At 38.7% G+C, this 21,144-nt stretch overlaps 1 protein-coding gene across 1 annotated transcript in view; it reads left to right on the top strand.

Moving 5' to 3' along the window:
- The first annotated feature begins 505 nt into the window (after positions 1-505).
- RCAN1 (regulator of calcineurin 1) overlaps positions 506-21,144 on the top strand; it is a 40,689-nt gene continuing 20,050 nt past the window's right edge. Inside the window, exon 1 of the mRNA XM_065067195.1 lies at positions 506-902. Within this exon, the coding sequence (XP_064923267.1) occupies positions 660-902 (243 nt within the window). The 5' untranslated portion in view covers positions 506-659. The remainder of the gene's footprint in view (positions 903-21,144) is intronic.

Raw genomic sequence — 21,144 nt, 5'->3', positions numbered from 1 at the left:
AATAACGCGTACACAATGGTACCTTTCGGCTGATTTGTAGGTGTTTGAGGAAGGTGGTGTTTTTATTCGTCTGCTTGTTGCACAACGTCCCTTATCCTCTAAATCAAGACGTGCTGTTCTGTGCTCCAGTCGTGCTGCAAACACAGCAGTGCCACCGCAGCAGCCTTTGGCCGCTCACCTTGGCCCTGGGTTGCTGCCACCATCCCTGACCAGACGGCCGCACCCACCAGGTGGGTGCCCAACCCCAGCTGCTGGGTCACCTCGCCCCCCATCCCACCCTTGCCTCTCGTGCGTGTGCTGCTGCCCCACGGGTGTCCGCCCCACGACCCGCCGGCTCGCTCACCGCCCGCAGACAGCCGCCCCCCCCGCCCTCACTCAAGATGGCGGAAGTGGCGCCAGGCGCGGGCAGGCCACCTGTTGCTGTGAAAGCAGCTTCCTATTGGCTCAGAAGGCGCCGTGCGGCCTGTGCGCGGGAGGGGGTGAAGTAAGGTGCCAGTTAAACCGGCGCGGGGGTTAAGGCAACAAAAAGGGCGGGGCAGGGGCGAGCTCTAAGTTTTGTGTGCGCGCCCCAAGGCGGCGGGAGGAGCGGGGCACGGCGCTCGCCCCCGCCCCAGCGGCCGCCGGGCCCCGCCCTGCGGGGGCTCCGCTCGCCCCCGGCCATGGAGAGCGGCGGCGACGACAGCGGCGGGAGGGGCCCGGCGGGGCAGGAGGAGCCGCCGCCGCTGCAGCAGCCGCTGCCGGCCGGGGAAGCGGAGGAAGAGGAGGAGGCGCTGCCGCCCGAGGCCGAGACGGACTGGAGCTTCGTTGACGGCGAGATGGAGGCGGTGGCGCTGCGGGACCTGCCCACCGCCACCATCGCCTGCAACCTGGACCCGCGCGTCTTCCAGGACGGCCCGTGCCGGGTGAGCGCGGCGGGTGGGCCCCCGATGCCCCAGCGCCGGGGGATCGCGGGCAGGGGCCGCGGGCCGGCTCCCTCTGCCGGTGAGGAGCCGCTGCCGCCGGCGCCGCCGCTGCCTCGGGCTGCGCGTGTGTGTGTGGGGAGCGGCGGCGGGGGCGGGCGCTGCGGGCCGGCGGCGGCGGGGGGATGAGGGACCGGGGCCGGCCCGCCTCCGCCCGGCCCCCGGCGGGGGCCTTGGTCTCCGCGGCCGCTCTCTCCCTCAGGAGGTTGGAGGGGCCGAGGCCGCGGCTCTGCCTCCCCACCCGCTCCCTTGACACAAAGCGAGTGGTCGGGTGGCGTGGTGGCTCAGCCCCGGCTGGCCGGCCGTTTCGAGAGCGTGGTGTGTTAAGGCTTCTCTTTAGCTTGGAGAACAGGAGACTGAGGGGTGACCTCATTAATGTTTATAAATATGTAAAGGGTGAGTGTCACGAGGATGGAGCCAGGCTCTTCTTGGTGACAGCCAATGGTAGGACAATGGGCAATGGGTATAAACTGAAACACAGGAAGTTCCATTTAAATTCGAGAAGAAGCTTCTTCACTGTGAGGGTGACAGAACACTGGAACAGACTGCCCAGAGAGGCTGTGGAGTCTCCTTCTCTGCAGACATTCAAAACCTGCCTGGACACATTCCTGTGTAGCCTCATCTAGGTGTTCCTGCTTTGGCAGGGGGATTGGACTAGATGATCTTTCGAGGTCCCTTCCAATCCCTAACATTCTGTGATTCTCTCGGGTCGCTGTCCGTGGATCTGACCCAGAGACTCAGCATAGCATGCTGTCCTGAAGCCGCAGGTCAGGGCAAAGAGGTGCAGAGAGCAAAAGACTTTTAAAACAAACAAAAAACAAAAACAAAAAATACAACCAAACAAAAACCCCACAGCTGCCCACGACCTCTGTTCAGAGCGTTGTGATTTAGCGAGGAACAGCAGTTTGTTGATGCGCCCGAAGGTGTTTGAGACAGAAGGCAGCCTTGGAGATCTGGGAGCCTGACAGGCAGGGGAGGCAGTTGTTAGTAGGCAGGGGTCCAAGGGGATGCAGAAACCTCCCGCCTGCAGGCAGAGGGAGTTGTTGGGGGTTGCACACAGATCCGCAGCGTTTGTCTGAATTGAGAACTGCTTTGTTGTTTGGTTTTTTTTCTTTTTTTTTAAAAAACAAACAAAAAAACCAAACAAAATTACCAACCGTTATTCCAGAGCAGAAAAAGGTAACAACAGCTGTCTGAGGAATGCTGTAAACTGTCTGAAGTAAACCGCAGCCCTGGGTGTAATAAGTGGATATAAATATTTCAGATTGGCTTCTTGTGGTATCTGTGGCCTTCCTGATGAAGCAGATATTCAAATCAATCTTAATTTTCCATCCTTTTGCTTGTCTCAGCCATGGCCAGTATTAAAGAATGAGTGAAGCTAACTTTTCTCTTTGTTTTTATAGTTGGTTTTGATATCAAGCTTTTATTTTCTAGCAACTTTGATATTGAAGGAAATGTTTTGTTTTTAAACAGATTGAAATTAAATGAAGTGGACTTGAAAAACTAGGCAACAATGGTACTGGTTTAAAATCCTACTAAAATAATTTGCTGTCATTTCGTGAAAAACTATTTAGAGTTGTTATAGTAGTAGTCCAACAGCTCAACCCTGGTAACAGTCATTATGCATTAAAAGTGAATTGGAAATTGGAGCACAATGTAGCTGCTTCTCCTGTTACTTTCTAAGGTTGTATAACTTTTAATGGCAAAATACTTTCATATCACTTGTGGCACCTGCAGGTATGATGGGAATGGCATGTTTGTTGGAACTGACCATATTTAATTAACTCCGAGTATACTCAGGAAACATCTGCAATGAGTTCTATGTGGTATCATCAGTTACGTGTAGTCATGATATTTTCTCAGATGGATTCATGTAACCTTGAAGTGCGTGTTTTGAAAGAGCAGTTAGATGGATGACAATGTAAGTGCATAATCCCATGCAAAACCAGGAGGTATTGGAACACTTAAATAATTTTTATTTCTTTCTGTTTTGATTTCAAAGAATCTTTGTCTCCAGACAATTTAGATCAGGACAAAGTCTTATGTATCCTTAGCACTACAATAAAATATTGTTTAAGCTACTTTTTTTTTTTTTTTTCTTGCCAAGAGCTGCAGTAGGAAAGGATGCAGATTACTTAAAATAATAACAAATTAATTTTAGGTTAATCATCTCAGCATAAACTGTCTGATCTTAACTGTGGATGACAGATACTGCAGCCTAGCTATTGCTTTTAAAATTTAAATTCCTAAGGCACAGAATGGAAGAATTGTCTTGAATAAATATATGTATCCAAGAGGAAAGAAAAATCTTTCTCAAAGCTTTGTAAAGAAGGCAAAAATTAAAAACAAAAATAAAATTAAGGTGCTTGGGACCTGGTGTTTTATAAATTTGGTAGGTTGCAACAGTCTTAATATATTGAAAAAGCAGTTTTAGGTTTTGGCCAGATGAATCTCTGACATTGGAATAGTAAGAGCTAACTTCTTACAGACAAATGTGCCACTGCTGTGTAGAAAAACAGTATATTCATGGGCTGGATACCTTTTTAATGTGTTCCGTTGGCCAGATAGATGTCAGGCAATTACAAAGAGAGAAGAGGTGGGATGCAGCACTATGACTGGATCTTGGTCATTTTGGATGTGTGAAAGGTGGCTTTGGCATACTGCTTTTGCACGGTGTGAAAAGAATAAGGTTGTATTAAAAATGAGGAAGAGATTGCAGAGCGTTCTGTGCATGCACCCAGTTTTATATTGGCATTTACTGATTCTGATATACAAGAAAATGAAGGTGTTCTGGTCTAGAGTGACAATTTAGCATCTGGAAGTGATTCCAAGATAATAACTCAAAGGCTGCACTTTCTTAAAATTAACTCCTTAACCAAGTTCACTTAGTTTACTATCGAGTACATACAGAAAAATTAAAATTGCTCTTATCAATGTAGCAAAAGTGTGTAACTATCTCTGTGATGATAAAGGAATAAGTAAAGACATTGTAAAATATAACATCACTAGACATAGTGTTTTAATAGATGTTCTATGTCTCTTGGTGTGTACAGTGTGCTTCCTTCTGTTTTGTGAGCTTCCTACTTTTCCAGTGTATATAACACTCCTAAAATACCTTGTCTATACAGTTAGTGGTTTTTTGTTTGTTTTTTTTTTTTGGTGTGTGGGGTTTGTATTATTATTATTATTATTATTATTATTATTATTATTATTATTATTTTGTTTGGTTTGGTTTTTTTTTCAGTAGGCCACTTAATCCTGGATTGCCCTATTTGAGGAGGGTTGATCCAATCAAAGGTGCGATAGGACAGCTATGCAATGGCTGACAACAACTATTTCTATTTTGCCCTTCCCAAACAGTGATTTGCACCTGAAATGCTGGTCGTGTGTTCTTGCTCTTCCTTTTTTTTTTTTCCTCTTTTAAATGAGATGTTGATGTCACAGTTGAGAAATCTGAAGAATTTTTATTTGGTTTACAATTAATATCTTAAAAATAGACCATCTTTTCAAGTAAGGTAGTAGTTCTAGTTCTCTGTTCTCTGCTTTCTTCTCATAAGAGATAATCTGATTTGCTTAAATACCTCACAGCTAGTTTTTCAATGTTAGTTCAAAAATCTTCCAGAGAATGCTTTAATACTTAAGTATTTCTAAAGCACAGTTGGAGGAATACCTCTAGATTCTGCTTTCTCTTTTGTTTTCACCAAAGGACAAGAAATTATCTAAATGAAAATGTTTTATCTGATCTTCAAGTTGGCTAATTACCTTGAAAAAATTCTGTTCTGCTTTCCTGAAATGTCTTCCACCTCTAACCCACAGCTTTTTTGTAGTTTTAACATTGACTCTATGCTTGAGGAATTGTAATTCTTAGATAAAAACAGTATTTCTTCATGCAACATGCAGATGAGTTTGATCTATTGTAACTGTATTCCTGTGTTCTTATTAAAAAAAAAAAAGTGTCAGTAACTAATTATCAGAGCCAGCAATTATGTTTTTGCATATTTCCATCCTCCTCAACTGGTATTCAATTTTTAAGAGCCTTTTTATGTCAGTAGAGGACACTCAGGTTTTTTTATAGAACGTCTACTGTCAAATGGCAAGCCCAGTAGGTAATAGGCTTGCTTGTATTTTGTAATCCTGGAGGGATGTGGCACACTTCACCGATGACTTTAAAGTACTGAGTACAGCCACAGGGGGTGCTCAATAACTTCATTTATGCTCTGCTATCCTCTTGCTAAGTAGGTTAGCCAGGTCTTTTCTAACTGCCAGGATTCCATTTCAGCTTAATTGTAGGCAAGTATCACTCAATTCGTGAAGAGTAAAAGAGAAACATAGAGAGGATACAGAAATAATTAATCTTCAGGCTACTGAGAAAATAATTGTTTTTTAGGGCTAAGAAATAAAAGTTTTTTGATGCAGCTAATTTTCCTTAGAACAGGTTGAGTTCCTTAAATTTCTTTAAAATATCTGTGATTGCCTTACTCTGCTAAATCTTGCAAATTACTGCAAACTACTGAATCTATTAATATGTTTCCCATAATTAACAAAAGCTTACATTTGTAGACAACTCATGGAAACAGGCAGTTATGTCATAGTAATAGGTGGGTTTTTTTCTGGAGCTTGCTGGGGAAAACTTCACTTAGCTTGATTGCTTTTAAGTGCGCTAGGAGTGAGCCAGTCTTCTGCAGTAGTCTGTGTCCTCACATAACCTCCAATAGCAAGCAAAAGTAGAACTGGCTGTGAAACAGTATCTGGGATTTCTATTTTTTTAATTTTTTTAAATAAATAGAAGGATTATAATTGTTTGAAGATAAGGCCTAAATAAGGTCAGAAATCTCTCCAATAATCAAGAAAAAAGCAGGTATATTGCATCTTGTTAATGATTATCATAGCTTTAAAATTCTGCTCTTCCTTTAGCTTTATGTAGTTTCAGTATGGAAAAACTTGTTTGTGAGCTGATCTGAAAATAAACCTGTTGTTAAATGAGCCATGCTTTTAGAAATTCTTAATTGACTTACAGCCTACTGGAATAGTCACGAGATGTTGAATGTATTTTGTGTTTTCTTAAATACTTAGAGAATTACTTCTACATTACACAAGTTTGTTACGTTTCTCAGGAGCATTTACAAAACTTTCTTTACAAAATAGTACTTGGGTTTTCTTGTAATCTCTTCCTGTCCCAGTCGCATGCCTCATTAATCCTTTTACTTAAAGTTTGTTAATCACATTGGATTACATTAAAAAAAAAAAAAGGTAAATTTCAAGAAGGTGTTTTTACATGTTTATATTTTTTTGACTACAGCTTTGTTTCTGACAAAATGTTCCCCTAGGGGGAATGCGAAAATTAGTTCCTAGCATCTGTACTTTTTTGCTTATATTTTGAAGTTTTTCATTATTTCTCTGACAGTGATTTTCTCAAATAATTTTTTAATGACAATATTTATAGTTCTTTTTATGCTGTTGCTTTCCAAAGAAGCCCAGGGTTAAGACACTTGTTCAAAATCATATCCCAATAACCTGTTTTTACACTGAACAGTAGAACAATTAAGGATGCTTTTTTAAAAAAAAAAAAAGCTTCCATTATGAGTTATTTTTGCAATAAAACTTATTGAAGTATTTAGCTCCTGTACTTTCAGATGATGCAGATTTATTTTGCAGCTATTAACAGGTTGAGGCAGACTTTTGAGTGACTTGAATTCTGGAAGCCCTATAAATATAATGCTATGGCTCATGTAATAATCTTTAATGTTATAGTAGAACATAATACCATACTAATGCAGTTTTATGGCTCCTGAGATGCATCCAGTCTGCCGAGTGAACAAGCAGAACTTGTTCATATCTCTGCATCTGAGGACAAACATGAGCTCCTGAGAGTCATTGGGATGCCTAAACTCAGCTTCTGAGATGGCATAGTTTATGAATAATATGAAAAACTCTAACACTTTATACTGTATGTACATTCTGTATGTAAACCTTAGAGGTCCTCATAAAGAGGTGAAATAACCAGAGAGAGTGGAGTTTGAGTATTTCTCACGTTGAAAACAAAAGCTAAACACTTTATAGAATCAAAGTAAATAGAGATTTTAGTGCTTGTAGTTAGCTTGGTGACAATGCTGTCCTTTTCTTTTTTTTTTTTTTTTTGGTCTATTCTTTCTATCCTCTGCCTTGATAAGAAAACAGAATTAAAATATGAATACTGATGTACATATTACCAAGTATTAATGTTGTATTCAATCTTAGTGTGTCTGTTTAGCTTAAGGGTTAAGGTTTTGGCCTGTGAGCCCAGAGTAGGTTTTCCGGTTACTTCTTCCCAGTTGTCATGTGGGATGCTGAGAGCTGATTTTAATAAATTTCAAATAAATAATTCAATGAAATGTAAATCATAAAGGTGATTTGAATAAGTTTTGTGCTGAATGCTCTAGTTTTAAGCTGGAGTAGAAGGGTTTGAAGAGACTGTGCAGTACGTGGACTTTGAGGCATTGAATAGTGACTTAGGTGACTTCGTTTAGCTGTTGTCTGAATGTTAGTTATGCTTTTTGTGAAAATATAGATCATACCATGAAATGGTAGTCGAAAGGCTGATTTTGCAAGGGAGGAGAGAATTATTTTCATTTCTGTAGTTTTTTGTTGTGTTCAAGGTGTTTCAGACTGCATCATAACTGTTTGAAGCCTTGATAAAATAAAGAGCTCACAGAGAACCCTCATGCTGCAGCTTTGAGTATATTTGTCTTGTTAAGAGAAGGTATTTTAAAGCAGGTTCGGGTTTATATCCCTCTTGGACCTTCTATAGGTCTCCTAGAACAGGTGAAAAATAGTGATACTTTTTTTTTGCGTCAAAAATCCTAGTAGTGGTTAAGTCCTTGAAGTGTGCTGCTCATTCCAGTCCATGAACAAACAATGCAAATACCTTCATTTCATTTCTACTTAAAAAGGTATATAATATTTAATATGCTAGGATAGGTCATACATATCAAGTGAGAATAAGAGTAAGCAGCAGTCACATTTGTCATTGTTCAGGAACAATTTCAGTAATGTTGCACAGGGTGGTTGTTGGGTGGCTTAAAAATACCTAAAAATAAAAACAAATATTGTAAAATTGTCATGAATACCATAGATGTTGGAGATATTGACAAAAATATTTCCATATGATCCAATACTCTAACCACTAGCTCAAAGTCATGAAAATACATCAGAGGCAAGATCTGTGCTGCAACAAGATTAAGAGCTTTAATCTTCCTGGAGAATCAAATGGAAACTTGGAAGAACTTTGTCTCGTTTAAATCACTGTGCTCTGGTCACACCAACAAGTCTAGTATATATTAGAATGCTATGGAGTGCATTTCCTTATATTCTTCGTATCTGTGGGTTTTTTTTAGGAATAAATTGAGCTTTGTTCTCCAGGATTACTGGCACATATATACTCATGTAAAAACAAAAATATGAAAATAACTACAGACTGTAAGATGGGATACTAACTTGAAACTTATCCCAAGCACCTCAGTAACATAGAATGTAACATAAAATGATCAAGATCAGCAATGACTGAACTGTCGTATGCAGAATAGGTTTAAAATGATAAAAAGACAGTCTTTTCAGCAACTATCATACAGAAGGCTGAATTCTACAGCAGTTTGTTACTGAAAACACCTATTCAGTTAGGTAAGTTGTAATAAGCAATGTTTATAAACTTATATTTACAGGTAATATTGGTCATTAATAAAGAATATACTGTTTAGTGTCCTAACTGAATGTCAGAAAATGAAATGACAATGAAAAACAGTTACACAAAGTTCATATATGGTACATTTACATGAGAGAGGGGAGATGTGGGAGTGAGCCACTGCATAGAATGTTTGTACTCTTATTTTTCTCATAGGAAATAAGAATATGCTAGAAATGTATTGGTGAAGCCAAAATATTCACTGTCTTCATTGAACCTGAATTTGGGACTGAGATCTAAAATGTTATTTTGTGTGTATGTGTTATGCATAATTAAACTGTGGAAGTCATTGTCCTAGAATGTTTGGGAGTCCAGGAGCCCTAACATTAAAAAGGGGTGGGATTAATTCTTGAGCAGTATCTGTTAAGCACAGTGTATAACTTAATCGTCAGAGGTAGTGAATTGCTATTGCGACAATTAGATGGAAGAAGAGTAGTCTGTATGTACCTGGATTTATACCTTTTGTCCCTTCCTCCAAGCATCTACTGCCAAAGATAATTAGTATGGCTTTCTTCTTTTCATTAACCATGTGAGTTATGTATTACTGGTATCACTCATAAAAGCAGAGCTATCAATACTCATAGTGTGTGCAGTGGATTTCATTTATTAAAATGTTGCCTTACTGTCCAAGATAAACTTTCCTCTTCACTTTGCAGATTTTCAGGTAGTTCAGAAGTTAGTAGTTGGCTTTGAATTAATTGTTTTTCCTTTTTGAGGTTTTATTTTTTTGCCTTATTTTTATATTGGCTAATTTCCTGGAAGGAAGACGCTTATCTGTTGAGCTCAGAGTACAACTGGAGTTTAGTTACTTCTTGTTCCTCAAATACGAAAGGTGTTATGAAAATACAACACACACACCACGCGAACACCATAAACTGTGAGACAGTATGTCTCTTTGACGCAAAAGTGGTTTTAGGGGTGGTAAATGTGACCAAACTGCCCTATTATGAGAGTGAAGTAGGAGTGAGTTGAAAGTATTGTGATTAGTTTTTCCTGTCTGTTTTCAGCCTGGCTGGAGGATGTTTGTGACACTATAAACTTGAGTCATTTGGCAGATGATTGGCAAGGAGAAGAATGATTATTATATTTTTGTACCTTTAAAAAAAAAAAAAGTTTTAAACTTTTAGATGCTGCCGTGGTCGGTAAAACAAAATCACTTTATTTTCTTCAATAGAAGGAATACCATTCTGGGAGCTTCTGTGAAGTTTTGGGCCTGCTTTCAAAACAAGAGACTGTCTGGATGAAAATCACGATACTTTCTGAATAAAAATTGGCTGAAAGTCATGGGGAATTGTTTCTCTCTTTCCTAGAGGTAGTGTTTCCTTTCTCTGTAGAGATAGGAAGCCAGAGTAACTGAGCTGGTGAACTGCTAGAAGACAAAAGCTGTGTTGTTATAATAAATTGTTTTTTCCCCTTTCAGATTTTTGTAGTTGAAGGAGTTGGTTGTAATCCATATAGTTAAATAGAACATATTTGTGGACTTAAGTGAAGATATGAGAAAGGGAGGGTGTAACACATTTAGATAACACATTTAATAATACGTACTAAGAACAACTCCCATCTCTGATATTTTTTTTTTTTATAAAATTTTGATAATTTATTCAGGGCTGGTGGTTTTGCTGGGAAGCTGCAGTATTAATACCTCCATTACTAGAGGAAGCTGAGGCTGCTTTTAGTCCTGCTTTGTCTAAAAGTGGGAATGTATATATTGCAGACTGGTTTGCTCACTTCAGGGAGGAGATGAACTTAAATATGGGCAAAAGACTAAAAGTTCAATTAAGAATGAAAAATCTATATTTCTTGCAGCCTATGATATGAAACAATAAGAGATGTTTTCTTGTGTTGAGCAGATCATACCTACTTGTGAAGTATTTTGGAGAAAGCTTGTGTGCATTTTTTGTATGAGAGGGAATCAGTGGGAACTCATGAGTGGTATTTGTCCAATTTCTGAGGTATGTGGACACTTCTTTGCAGGATGGCTTTTTTTTTATTTAATCAATTTCCTGTAGTTAGACTACTTGGCACTTTGGCCATATCGCATCAGGCTGATAGCAGAGATCAGTTGGCTAATGGAAACAGTGATTAAGGGCTTGAATTTTCCTGAAGCTCCAGGCTGATAGTGAAACAGCTGCTGTTGCAGGCAGTGGAAAGTATGAATAACTCTTGCCTGGAGTTGTATAACCAAAAGAATAATCGGATCAGAGACTAGGTTAAATCATTGTGACTTCTATTAACTGTGTTCACGCCTCGTTGCAGCATATAATTTAAGGACACTAAATAGAGCCCACTTATTAGGCATAAACAGGTGAAGCCTTTGCATCAGGAGTTGGTAGTTTTTTTTTTCTCTTGAGAAAGGACTAGTGGAGAAGGTCACTTAGCCGAGAGGAGTATAATAACTTTAAACACATTTTAAAATATTTTTTTTCATTGGTATATGCCAAGCAAACTTTAAAAGCGATATTAGGAAACTAGTCCATGGCAGACTAAGTGCAAGAATTCTTCACAGGAGGCAATTTCAGGAGAGATTGCTCCTTAATAAACAACTTGAGTGGCAGCTACGTCCCTTGTTTCTTCCTTAGTATGCTACCAAAGTAAAACTATAGGTTTTATTAGTATTGCTTCACACAGTGAAGTTTTCATCTCCCCTGATGAAAAAAAGTGGAAAACAAAAATTTCTAAAGGATGGGGGAGGAAGCAGAAGATAGGATTACATGCAGAACCGCAATGGTGTTCAGCAATGTTAATTGAAGCGTAAGTTCATAAACAAAATACTGTTGCCTTGAATATTCAGGAAGCTGTAATGGTTTCAGGAATTATTTTCTATCACTGTGTTTTGTTTTGTTTTCCCTTCAGTCAAAACAGATGTATTCTTGCCATATAACCAAAGAAATTAAATGCATCCTGAAAGCTCTACTATTAAGTACCTCAAAAGCTTTAAATACCAGTGGTTTTTGTTACCAGTAGTGTCTCAGCAGCAGAATTACCCTGAGGCATGTCTGTTTATGTCAGATGTTCATATGTCTGTTTTGCTGGGATTTTTTTTTTAAGCCAAGATATTTCCACTAGCAGTTGAAGTAATCAGCCCTTGTGTTGCTGTTGTGTGGCTGCTGCAACAAAAGGGTTAGTTACATAGGAAGTTTCACAAACTTGGCAGACAGTTAAACTATTTGACTGATAAAAAGCTGTAACTGATTATATTGTATGTTTGCAAATACAGGTTATATAATTTATCGTAGTATCTAGTATGTTACTAACTTAAAATGCCTTAGAAAGTTACAGTATGTCATTAACCTTACAAAACCTACAGTAGACATTAACCTTACAAAAATGCATGTGATTTAGGATAAAATTCAGCCTCTTCTGTGGGTTTTTATTATCGTTATTAGTATATTTTAAAACACTTCTGAAATTTCTGGGTGTGCTTAGTATTTTCTTAGAAGTACGAGTAATTGCAATTGTATTGTTCTTCTCCTACCCACCCAGAACATTCTTTAAAAATATTTTGAAACTATCTTCTATTCTTCCTTCCCTGACTCCAGTGGAAAATTTCATTCTTTAAAGTTCACAAAAATACCAGCCTGTTTCTGAATAGCTACTGTGGTTTTATAAAGACTACTATGTTAAAGTATATTTTTTCTTTGACATTCGTTTTTCCCTTAGTCATAGGGAACATCACAGAAGAGTGGTCTGAATATGAACACTGTAGGATTTGTAACTTGCCTGTGATAATGTCTTTCATACTTAAATACTGCTGTCACACTATAAATAACTCATCATTTAAAAAGCCCCTAAACACATGCTGTTCTCATACAGTTTAGTCCTTATATTGCTTTTAACTTTGCAATCCCTCAAGTAGTAGTTTTGGCATAATATAGTTGCATTTTTTTAATGGTAGTTAATTGCAAAACTATTTTTTCATTAAATTTAATCATGGTTGTGGCTGTATCTTCTGTCAGCATGACAGTTCAAGTACCTGACATAGCTGAAAAAACACATAACAATTTAGAAAAATATTTTTGGGACAACTGCTGATTTATTTTTTGGAAGTGACAGCTAAAGACTGAAAGAAAAAAAAATAACTAAAATACACACTGATCCTGTAGGTTAAAAAAAAAAAAGCCAAAGTAATATCTGGATTTAGTTTCTCGTGTTAACTATCTTTGTCTTTCAAAGGATAAACTAGGTAACTTTGGTTAAAATTTGGCACACGTATGCAGACTGAATTTTAAATATAAGCTATATTGAGTGTAGCAGAATGATAGGTGACAACATGCAGCAAAGGATACTTGTAGGAGCAGAAATGCCTCAAGCCCTCACTTTACTTTTAGAAAACAGAGGCAGCAGAACTGAAAGCGAGAGGAGGAGGTTGCTTGTGTCTTGTGATGAGGGAAGTGTTGATAAGTTGGGCTACTGTTGAGGCATCGTGGCAACACTGGCCTTGCAATCTTGGAAGAAGCGTTCTTTCCAAGCAGCTGCTCTGCACTTTAGTGCCCTTATCTCGCAGGACTTTTGAAGGCTCAGAAGTGGGCCAAGTCGATAACAAGGCCACAGCTGGATAAGTGCTGCGGTTGCGAGTTGCTTCTAATAGCACGGATTTTGCAGAATTCCAGGCACTAGGTTATATGTGTGTGCAAGCTTGTCCAGTGTTGTCAACCTGTCATCACATTCTGGTGTGAATGAACTGGGTTTGTGTGAGAGCGTTGCCCCTTGGTATCTTGCGCTTGTTCCTTCCCTTCTGAAAATGCCAAACATACTCTTAAAGCTGATGACAATTCTGAGATCTGTGCTTGCTCAATGGAAAAAATATTGAGGTTGCCAGCTTCTTTCTTGGGAAACTCTGAAGAGCTGCCTTCTAGATACTGCAAGTGACAGCAAATTTTAACTTGCTAGCTGAAAATAATACTGTATTACCTACTATAATAAACTTCTGACCCCATAGATCAGGGGTGTCGAACTCATTTGAGTAGGAGTAGTTACATTTATCCAGTCCTAAAATTACATTCAGTCCTTTGAAGGCAACTGTGAGGCTGATGTGGCCCCCAGTGAAAATGAGTTTGACATGCCTGCCATAGATGATACAGTCCCGAAGGTGTGTTTGAAGCCTAAAAGATATACAAAATATTTGCTGGTCAAAGTGAGTGAACCGGTATAAAATGATGTGCAGCTGCTTAATTCTAATGCACTGCTGCAAGTCCGTGTTTCCCCTCCATAATGCACAAATGCTCAGGTGTTACAGAACATCGTGTAGATTTTGAAACTTTTATCTCTGAAAATGTTCTTAATTAGCTTTTTATTGAATATCAGATTTTCATGAAGAATATTTTAGTGACTGTATTGTGGTAGATTCCTGCAGAAAAAAAGTCAGTGCAAGAAGTAAAGAAACACTGAATGGCCAAGTCTCATTGTAACTTGTGATACAGCGACAATGAAGAAGAGTCTTGTAACACATAACTGGGACCTGAATTGATGCTATTAAAAGAGTCCTTTGGTCTGGGAAACAGATGATGACAGTGTCTATTTTTCGAGGAGTGTTTCTTTCTCCAAAGTTAATCAGCTATTAAAGCTTTTTCTAGTAGATACATTCTTTTAAGTGCTATGGTAAGCAATGAAACAGAGAGCATGTGATGCTTTAAAAAGTGAAGTTTGATATTCCATCTAAATAACTAAAAAATTATTCCTAGATTGTAGGAGAACCAGATGAAAGAATAAGAATTAACTTCTGATCACTGAGTGGTTAATTCTAAATTGGAAAGTAGAAATTACTGAAGTCTGTGCTGTCTTTGCTTCATCTCTCCCTTTCTTAGGCTAAACCTGGTTTAAACTCCTGAAGTTCAGTGCTTGGAACCTATAGTTTAACTGCAGTTATTAGGACGGCAATTGCTCCATCATCTCATCCTTAAAATTGCCCAAGTGTTCTTGCAGCAAATATAAGCTCTAAGTATGAGGTAAAGGATTCTGGGAAAGCCAGGTAGCAGGAGAACAAAAAAACAGCTGCAACACTTTAGTGCTTTCAGAACTGCGATGCGATACAGCTGCTTACAGATAAGCTATCAGCAGTTTGTACTCCTGTAGCCCAAAAGCTGAGGTGATGTCAGTGGAGGAGCTGAGGTCCCTTTCAGGCTCCTGCATACCAGGGCAGCTCTCTGGCTGGAGAACCTGCTGCTTGTGGCACTGAGGAGTTAGTACAGGGCTGGGAACAGTTATGCTGAGTGGTGGTGTTTGCTCAGGAAGTCAGCCATGTTCTTTATGAACAGTTGGACATATCTAATGGGAGCAAAGGCTAGGAAGAGTGAGAAATTAGCCGTGTGACATATCATGAGGGTTTGGTGGGAAACAATAATTGAATCTATTAATCTAAACCCAAAGAATGACTGCAGGCAAACCAACTTGCTGTAATTCTCAATTCTTGAAGTGAATACCAGGTCACCTTAAATCTTGACATGAATATATGTATATTTTTTTTTTTAATAGATTGAATGTGGGACACTAGAGTTTACTACCAAACAGGTGATCTGATTGTATTTATTTTATGGTGTATTTGAGCCTCATCTGTATCAGACAGAAAAGGAATTACTCTAATTGCTACATCCTGCATTTGTGTTTAATTACAGACAAAACAGTAGAGCAATTGAAAATAGAGGTGTTCCTAGTTTAGGTATGTGGGGTGGTTTGATTTGTTTTTTTTCTCTCTCCTATAAGGAAGAACATACCCTGGAAAGTTGACTTATCTTCAATTTAACTAGTATTTTCTGAACCTCAGAACAGGCAGCTGACAATGTAGCTTCTTTTGTAAATTCACAAGGCCATGTTTTCTTATGGGAACTGCTGGTAAGATTTTTTTTTTTTTATTCTATCTCACTTTTTTCCAACAGACAATCTTTTAATGTATTTGCACATTATTGTTTAATCTCTCACTCCTTTCCCACCTCCCTCCTTAACCCCCCAAATTAAGTATCACTTTTTTTCTGACTGTTGTGGTTAGTACTTTGCATTACATATTGTTTTATTTGAGCACTGTGCAATTATTTTCCTCTTAAATCTGCAAAAACCTTGTAACATTTAGGTTGCATAATATAGTACTGGAAATGCTTGTTGTAAGCTCTTTTTTGCTCTGCTTGGCAGGTTTGAAATGTCAGCTAAAATTTTCTGGGTTGGCTTTAGAAAGAAGGAAGGTAGGACTTTCCTTAGAGGATGTCAGAGTTGAATGACTTTGAGATGAAGTGACCAGTCTGTAATGGTTAAAAATACAGCATTTATGAAACTTTGACTCCTGGAAGAGTATCTGTTAATCATGCACAAACTGTTTTTATGAAGAACACTTGAGCAAATTAGTGTGTTTTCATCATAGTCAAACTGGTGAAATAAAACACTTTATCTCCAAGCTTCTTACAGAAGTAGTTCCAATCAAAAACTAATTCTTCAGGAAAAAATAAGCCTTAACTGTTCACATGGGAAAGACGTCTTTATTTCAATATTTACTTAAAGGCTAAGTATACAATGGTAGTCTTTCCTTTGACTAGGACGTTATTGTTGCAGTAACTTAACGAAGTTCCTCGGAAATACCTTGGAGAGTGACATTAATAGCAAACAGACTAAGAATAGCTCAGGGCAGAGCCCTGAAGGGAGCTGTCTGCCTTTCTTCCTTGATCGGAGAAAAGGCTTCATGGTTTTATTTTCCAAAACAAGGTCTGGGGGACTACGAGAACAAGTAAACAAGAAGTTTGAAAGCACTAAGGAAACCTGAGAATTACATCCATGTTTAATATCTCATTGAATTTTTTTATTTAAATTCCTTCACTAGGAAATAGGAACTATTCTACAACACTGAACCTGTTTTGCTAGCATTGTTTCACTTATGTGTGATAACCTATGTTTCTAAAATTGGTAAAAATGAATAGAGTGTAAACCCACTTAAATTTCAAATGGTGGCTTAATGGAAGTCCAGCAGAACTTGCCTGAGGCAAGGACTGTAAAGCTCTCATCAAAATGAAATTTGTATGTTATATTCAAGCCATGAGAAATGTGAGTAGTGCTTTGTCAGACTGTCTGGGAAAGGAGGAGTTGGGTAATCGATTGCCTTCTTAAGCAGGAAAAATGTTTGGTGAGAGAAATCAACCTGTGACTCTTTGAATTGCTTTGAGGCAGCAACCCGGATGTAAATAATGTGAAACAATGTTGCATGTGGTTTCACTATACCCAGAGCTTATCTGCATGCCAACCAAAATTAAGTTTCCCTTAAATTTCTTAATGAAAATGGGAGGAGATGAGGGTCCTGGGAACTACTTTGAAGACTCATTTGTTTAAGTAGTACCCTCTTGATTTGGGCTTGATCAGACGGAAGGTAACAGACTTTGATCAAGTACTGAAGTTGGCCTCACTGGTGTGTGCTCTGTTGGACTAACACCACAAGGGATTTTAGGAACCAGTCAGGCAAGTAGTTTCAGGGAACTTATAATTACTTCACAGTCCCTCTAGGTAAACAAACTCTTTGTAGTGTTGTGACTTCCAAGAAAAGAACAAGCTTTTAATAGAAGATGCAAGTATTCGGAGAGGCTCTTTCTAAATTTCCTTTTTAAAAAAAGAAACCTGAATCTGAGGGCATCTAAGGCTGGAGCTCTAGTAAATGGGGATGTATAGGAAATTGAGTAAAAAATATGCATTTAAAAATATTTTTGAGGAAAAATAAGCATTGAAAATAATCATTTAGATTTCTTTTCAAAATTTTTTAACAAAATCAAATTATACACCACCCCCTTGCCCACAGTCTACCCTCTTTCCCAGTTTCTCAAGAGTTCTGTCTCAGAGGATTTGCCAGAAAAGGGCTCCTCAGAGATGCTCTTCTTAAGAGGCCAAGTAAATTTTTTGGCATGTGGAACATCGTTGTCACCTAAATCTTTAATCAGGCCAGTGTTTATAATTACCACCCTGCTATAAAGAAGCAAGAAGAATTGTTTGGGAAAGTCCAGTTCTGTTTGAGTGTGTCTATAGATAAGGGATTCAAATGTATATACTTGACTGTTCATTTTTGCTTCCCATATACACACTGATAGACAGTAAGTGTCCTGCTGTTTAAACACAGTAGCCCTTAATGGAAAGGGCATTAGATCTACTGACAGCTCTGCGCTTGGAAACTTATTTTTGCAGGAGCTGTTTGTATTTTCACTGAAGCCTGACAGCCTCTGGTTTTCGAGCTTGCCATAAAGTCAATTGCTGTAACCTGTCCTCATAGTCTTACCTTCAGTTGTATTAAACAGGGAACTTTGTATTTATTGATAGTTTCAGGGTTTTGGTCTATCATTTTGGCAGCAACATCTAACCAGTGATAAATCCCTTCTAAGAGGAGCTTACAGATAAGGACCTGATCCTCCTTTCATTTAGGAAAGTGGCAGTGTTATGGCATTAACTTTAACTGGGAACAGAATCAAGACATAAAATAGCGATGTCAGGATCAGGATGGGTGAGAGGATAAAGCGGACTATTAAAGGACACACTGAGTCTAGTTACATATCGAAGTAGAACTGTGTGTAAGCCTGGAGTAACTTGTTTAGGAAAACAAGTGTGTGCATGTTTACTGCGGTGGCAGTTATTCTGGGTATAGGAGTGCTTGCGTTAACAAAATCATATTTGATAGAAGTCACTAAAACATGTTGTTTGTTTTTAAAGGAGAGTCTCAAAGATTCACAATTAGAAAGTAAACAGCAAGAATATACTACTTTACATACTGTACAGACTTTGTGAAATGTTTTCCAGGAAAGCTGAGTACAGCCATGAATCACTTATGGAAAATCCAGTGGAATGAATTAGGCAAATAAATATTTGAGTGACCACTCTTTGCCTTCTGCTATCAGGAAATAGTGCAGCTTTCCATGATTTTTGTGCAAATCACATGGGATAAATAAGAAAAGCTATAGCTAGAACAGCAAGCAATTACAGTTGATGCTCTTTGACTTTCTCATATCTTTATAAAAATGCTGATTTTGAAATAAATATGAAATGTAATATCAGACAAAAGGTGTGGATATTTGGGGGAATCTTAAGAAAAGTTTTTAATATGCTTAGGCTATTTCTCTTTTTTTTTCTAAACTTGCCTCTTCTACCTGTGTTTTCCTTCTAGCATAATTTAAAGGGTAGGCATTTTCATTCTCTCTTCTGAAATTGTTACTTGACTTCTCCCCTTTGCCTGTTAGGCTTTTACTTTCAGGGTAACAGGTAAGTAAGGTCAAAAACTGCACAATTTGAAACGTCTATAGAAATGAAGGCTTCTGCACTGGTACTCCGCAAGTTACACATTTGGTAATGTGCGAACACTGCAGTATTGATTGCTGTTGTTCAGAGAACTGATGGAGAGTGGTATCCTCATATGCAGTAAGTTGGCAAAGTATTTCTTTACTGGATGGTAATAAATATTTTTTTCTTAAATGTTATCAGTGTAATTATCAGCCAAGTTCTAGAGTCTGTTGTGTGTTTCACCCATGCAAATGCATTGAAGTGTATGAACTTCCATGCTTTTTGCACTGACAAGTGTGTTCTGAACAGTGTTAATGGTTATGGCATTACAAGACATTATATCAGAAATGCCAGCATATGGGTTGAGGGAGTACAGCTTTCAAGCTTCCTTGGAGTGAATCCTGCAGTTGTTTTTGTGACAGGGGCTATTGATCCAAAAGCCTAGGGGAGCTCTTGGTGTTTGGAAGGGAGTTGCTAGGACCTACTGACATTCTTTTATAGATGTGAAGCTGTTAGTATGGAATGACTGACAAGTCTGACTTTTTTCTACTTCCTCTTTCTTGACAAGAGCCTGCTCTGAAAAGACTGTAGCCTCCAAGTTTTTTTAGGAGGCTGCATAGGAAGTTGGCTTGTGTTTTGTGGTGTTTGGGGTTTTGGGTTGGTTTGTGTGAGGGTTTGTTTTGTGGGCCACAGCTTGTGCACAGATATGTTATTGGATTAGACCAGTTAAGTCTAGCAGAATTGGTTGAATATTTTGTTATTCAGTAAGTGAAAGCTGCTGCATTTACTTTTCCAGTTTAGTTGTACTGAACTGTGTCTTGCTAACTTACTAGGATATTTTTGAAAGTGGGCAATGTAAAGGAATAGCACTTAGGCAACTTTAACTTGGAATTTCTTTGGAAAGTGGATGGATACCTCATTTTCAGTTAAACACATCTGAAGAAATTTAATAACAAGGGGCTTTTAAAAGTTAATTATCCACACAAGACACTGTTAAGCTAAACACTGTCTTCCCCTACTTTGTATACAGAACCAAGCTTGAACCTATCACTGCACTTCTCTGTCCATTTGGATTTTTTTTTTGTGCCCTTTACCATACCCCAGATAGCCACTTATTGTTCTTTCTGTCACTTCTGGCCTTTGTGCTCTCATTCTTAAAACCAAAAGCATGCGTGCTGTGCCAAATGTACTTTTCAGATTCACATTGCTTGTTCAGTATGCATTTCAGCCTTTACATTCAAGTTAGGAGGTGGTCCTTCTAAACTGGCCTTAACCCTCACTCATTCTTAATGTTTGAGATCTATAAACTCCTGGAAAACAGGACAATTTTTTCGTAAGGTAACTTCCAGTGATTTTTATTTTTGAAATTTTACTGTAGCATGTGGATTAAGTGAGCCCCTAAACCTTGCAAATTCCTTTGTACACTAAGCATATTTCACAGATTGTGGAACAAATGTCTGTCTTACTTTGCATTTGTGTCATTGGCCAACACATTCTACAAAGTTCTGAATTCTCCCTCCTTTATGTCCTGTGGCATATGCTGATACTTGTTCTGGCTTGTCTGAAGACTCTCAAAAGCTGCCTGGCTGGCTTCTGCCAAGCAGAATAGCTGACAACCAAGTTCCAGGTGCTTCCTCCTTGGTCTTCCTTCTCTGCCTAGTCCCTGATATTTTCATGCAACTCTCTAACACAAATGCTGTCCTTTAACCCTTTATCCTTGCACTTGCTTGTGAAACTTGCTAAGAGACTCAAGACAGTCAATTTTTTTTGTGTGATGACTTTGAGAAAACTCTTTCTATCACTTTAAGGGACATTTTTCCTCTGTGGATTTACAGTTGCATGAAGGAGCTCTTTCAAAGTAAAGCACAATAAACAATGCCTTTTTTTCCCCCAGATCATGCTAGAAAGGCTTAAGTAATGTCCTGAGGAGATTACTGCTGAATGATGTCTGAATATAGGGTTATAGGCTCTTAGTAATCCTCTAAGTGAATGTAGAGTGCTCCTCAGAAATTCCTAACCTTTTAAGATGCTATTTGCTAATGACTGTTTTCTGCTTTCCAGGTGAGAACAAGCTTTATGGGCTTTCTAACATACTTATTGGGTATACAGCAGTCGTAAATATTCTTTGCCCTGTTCTTGTGTTTTCCAAAGAGACACCAGCTACTCTGGACTGAATGCTTTGCAGCTCCCAGGTGCAGGGTGGCTTTGAGGTATAGATGAGTGGAGAGGAATTCTAGTGCT

Source organism: Columba livia, chromosome 1, assembly GCF_036013475.1.
Source record: "Columba livia isolate bColLiv1 breed racing homer chromosome 1, bColLiv1.pat.W.v2, whole genome shotgun sequence".
Lineage (NCBI taxonomy): Eukaryota > Metazoa > Chordata > Aves > Columbiformes > Columbidae > Columba > Columba livia.
This window is presented reverse-complemented; position numbering and strand designations above follow the sequence as displayed.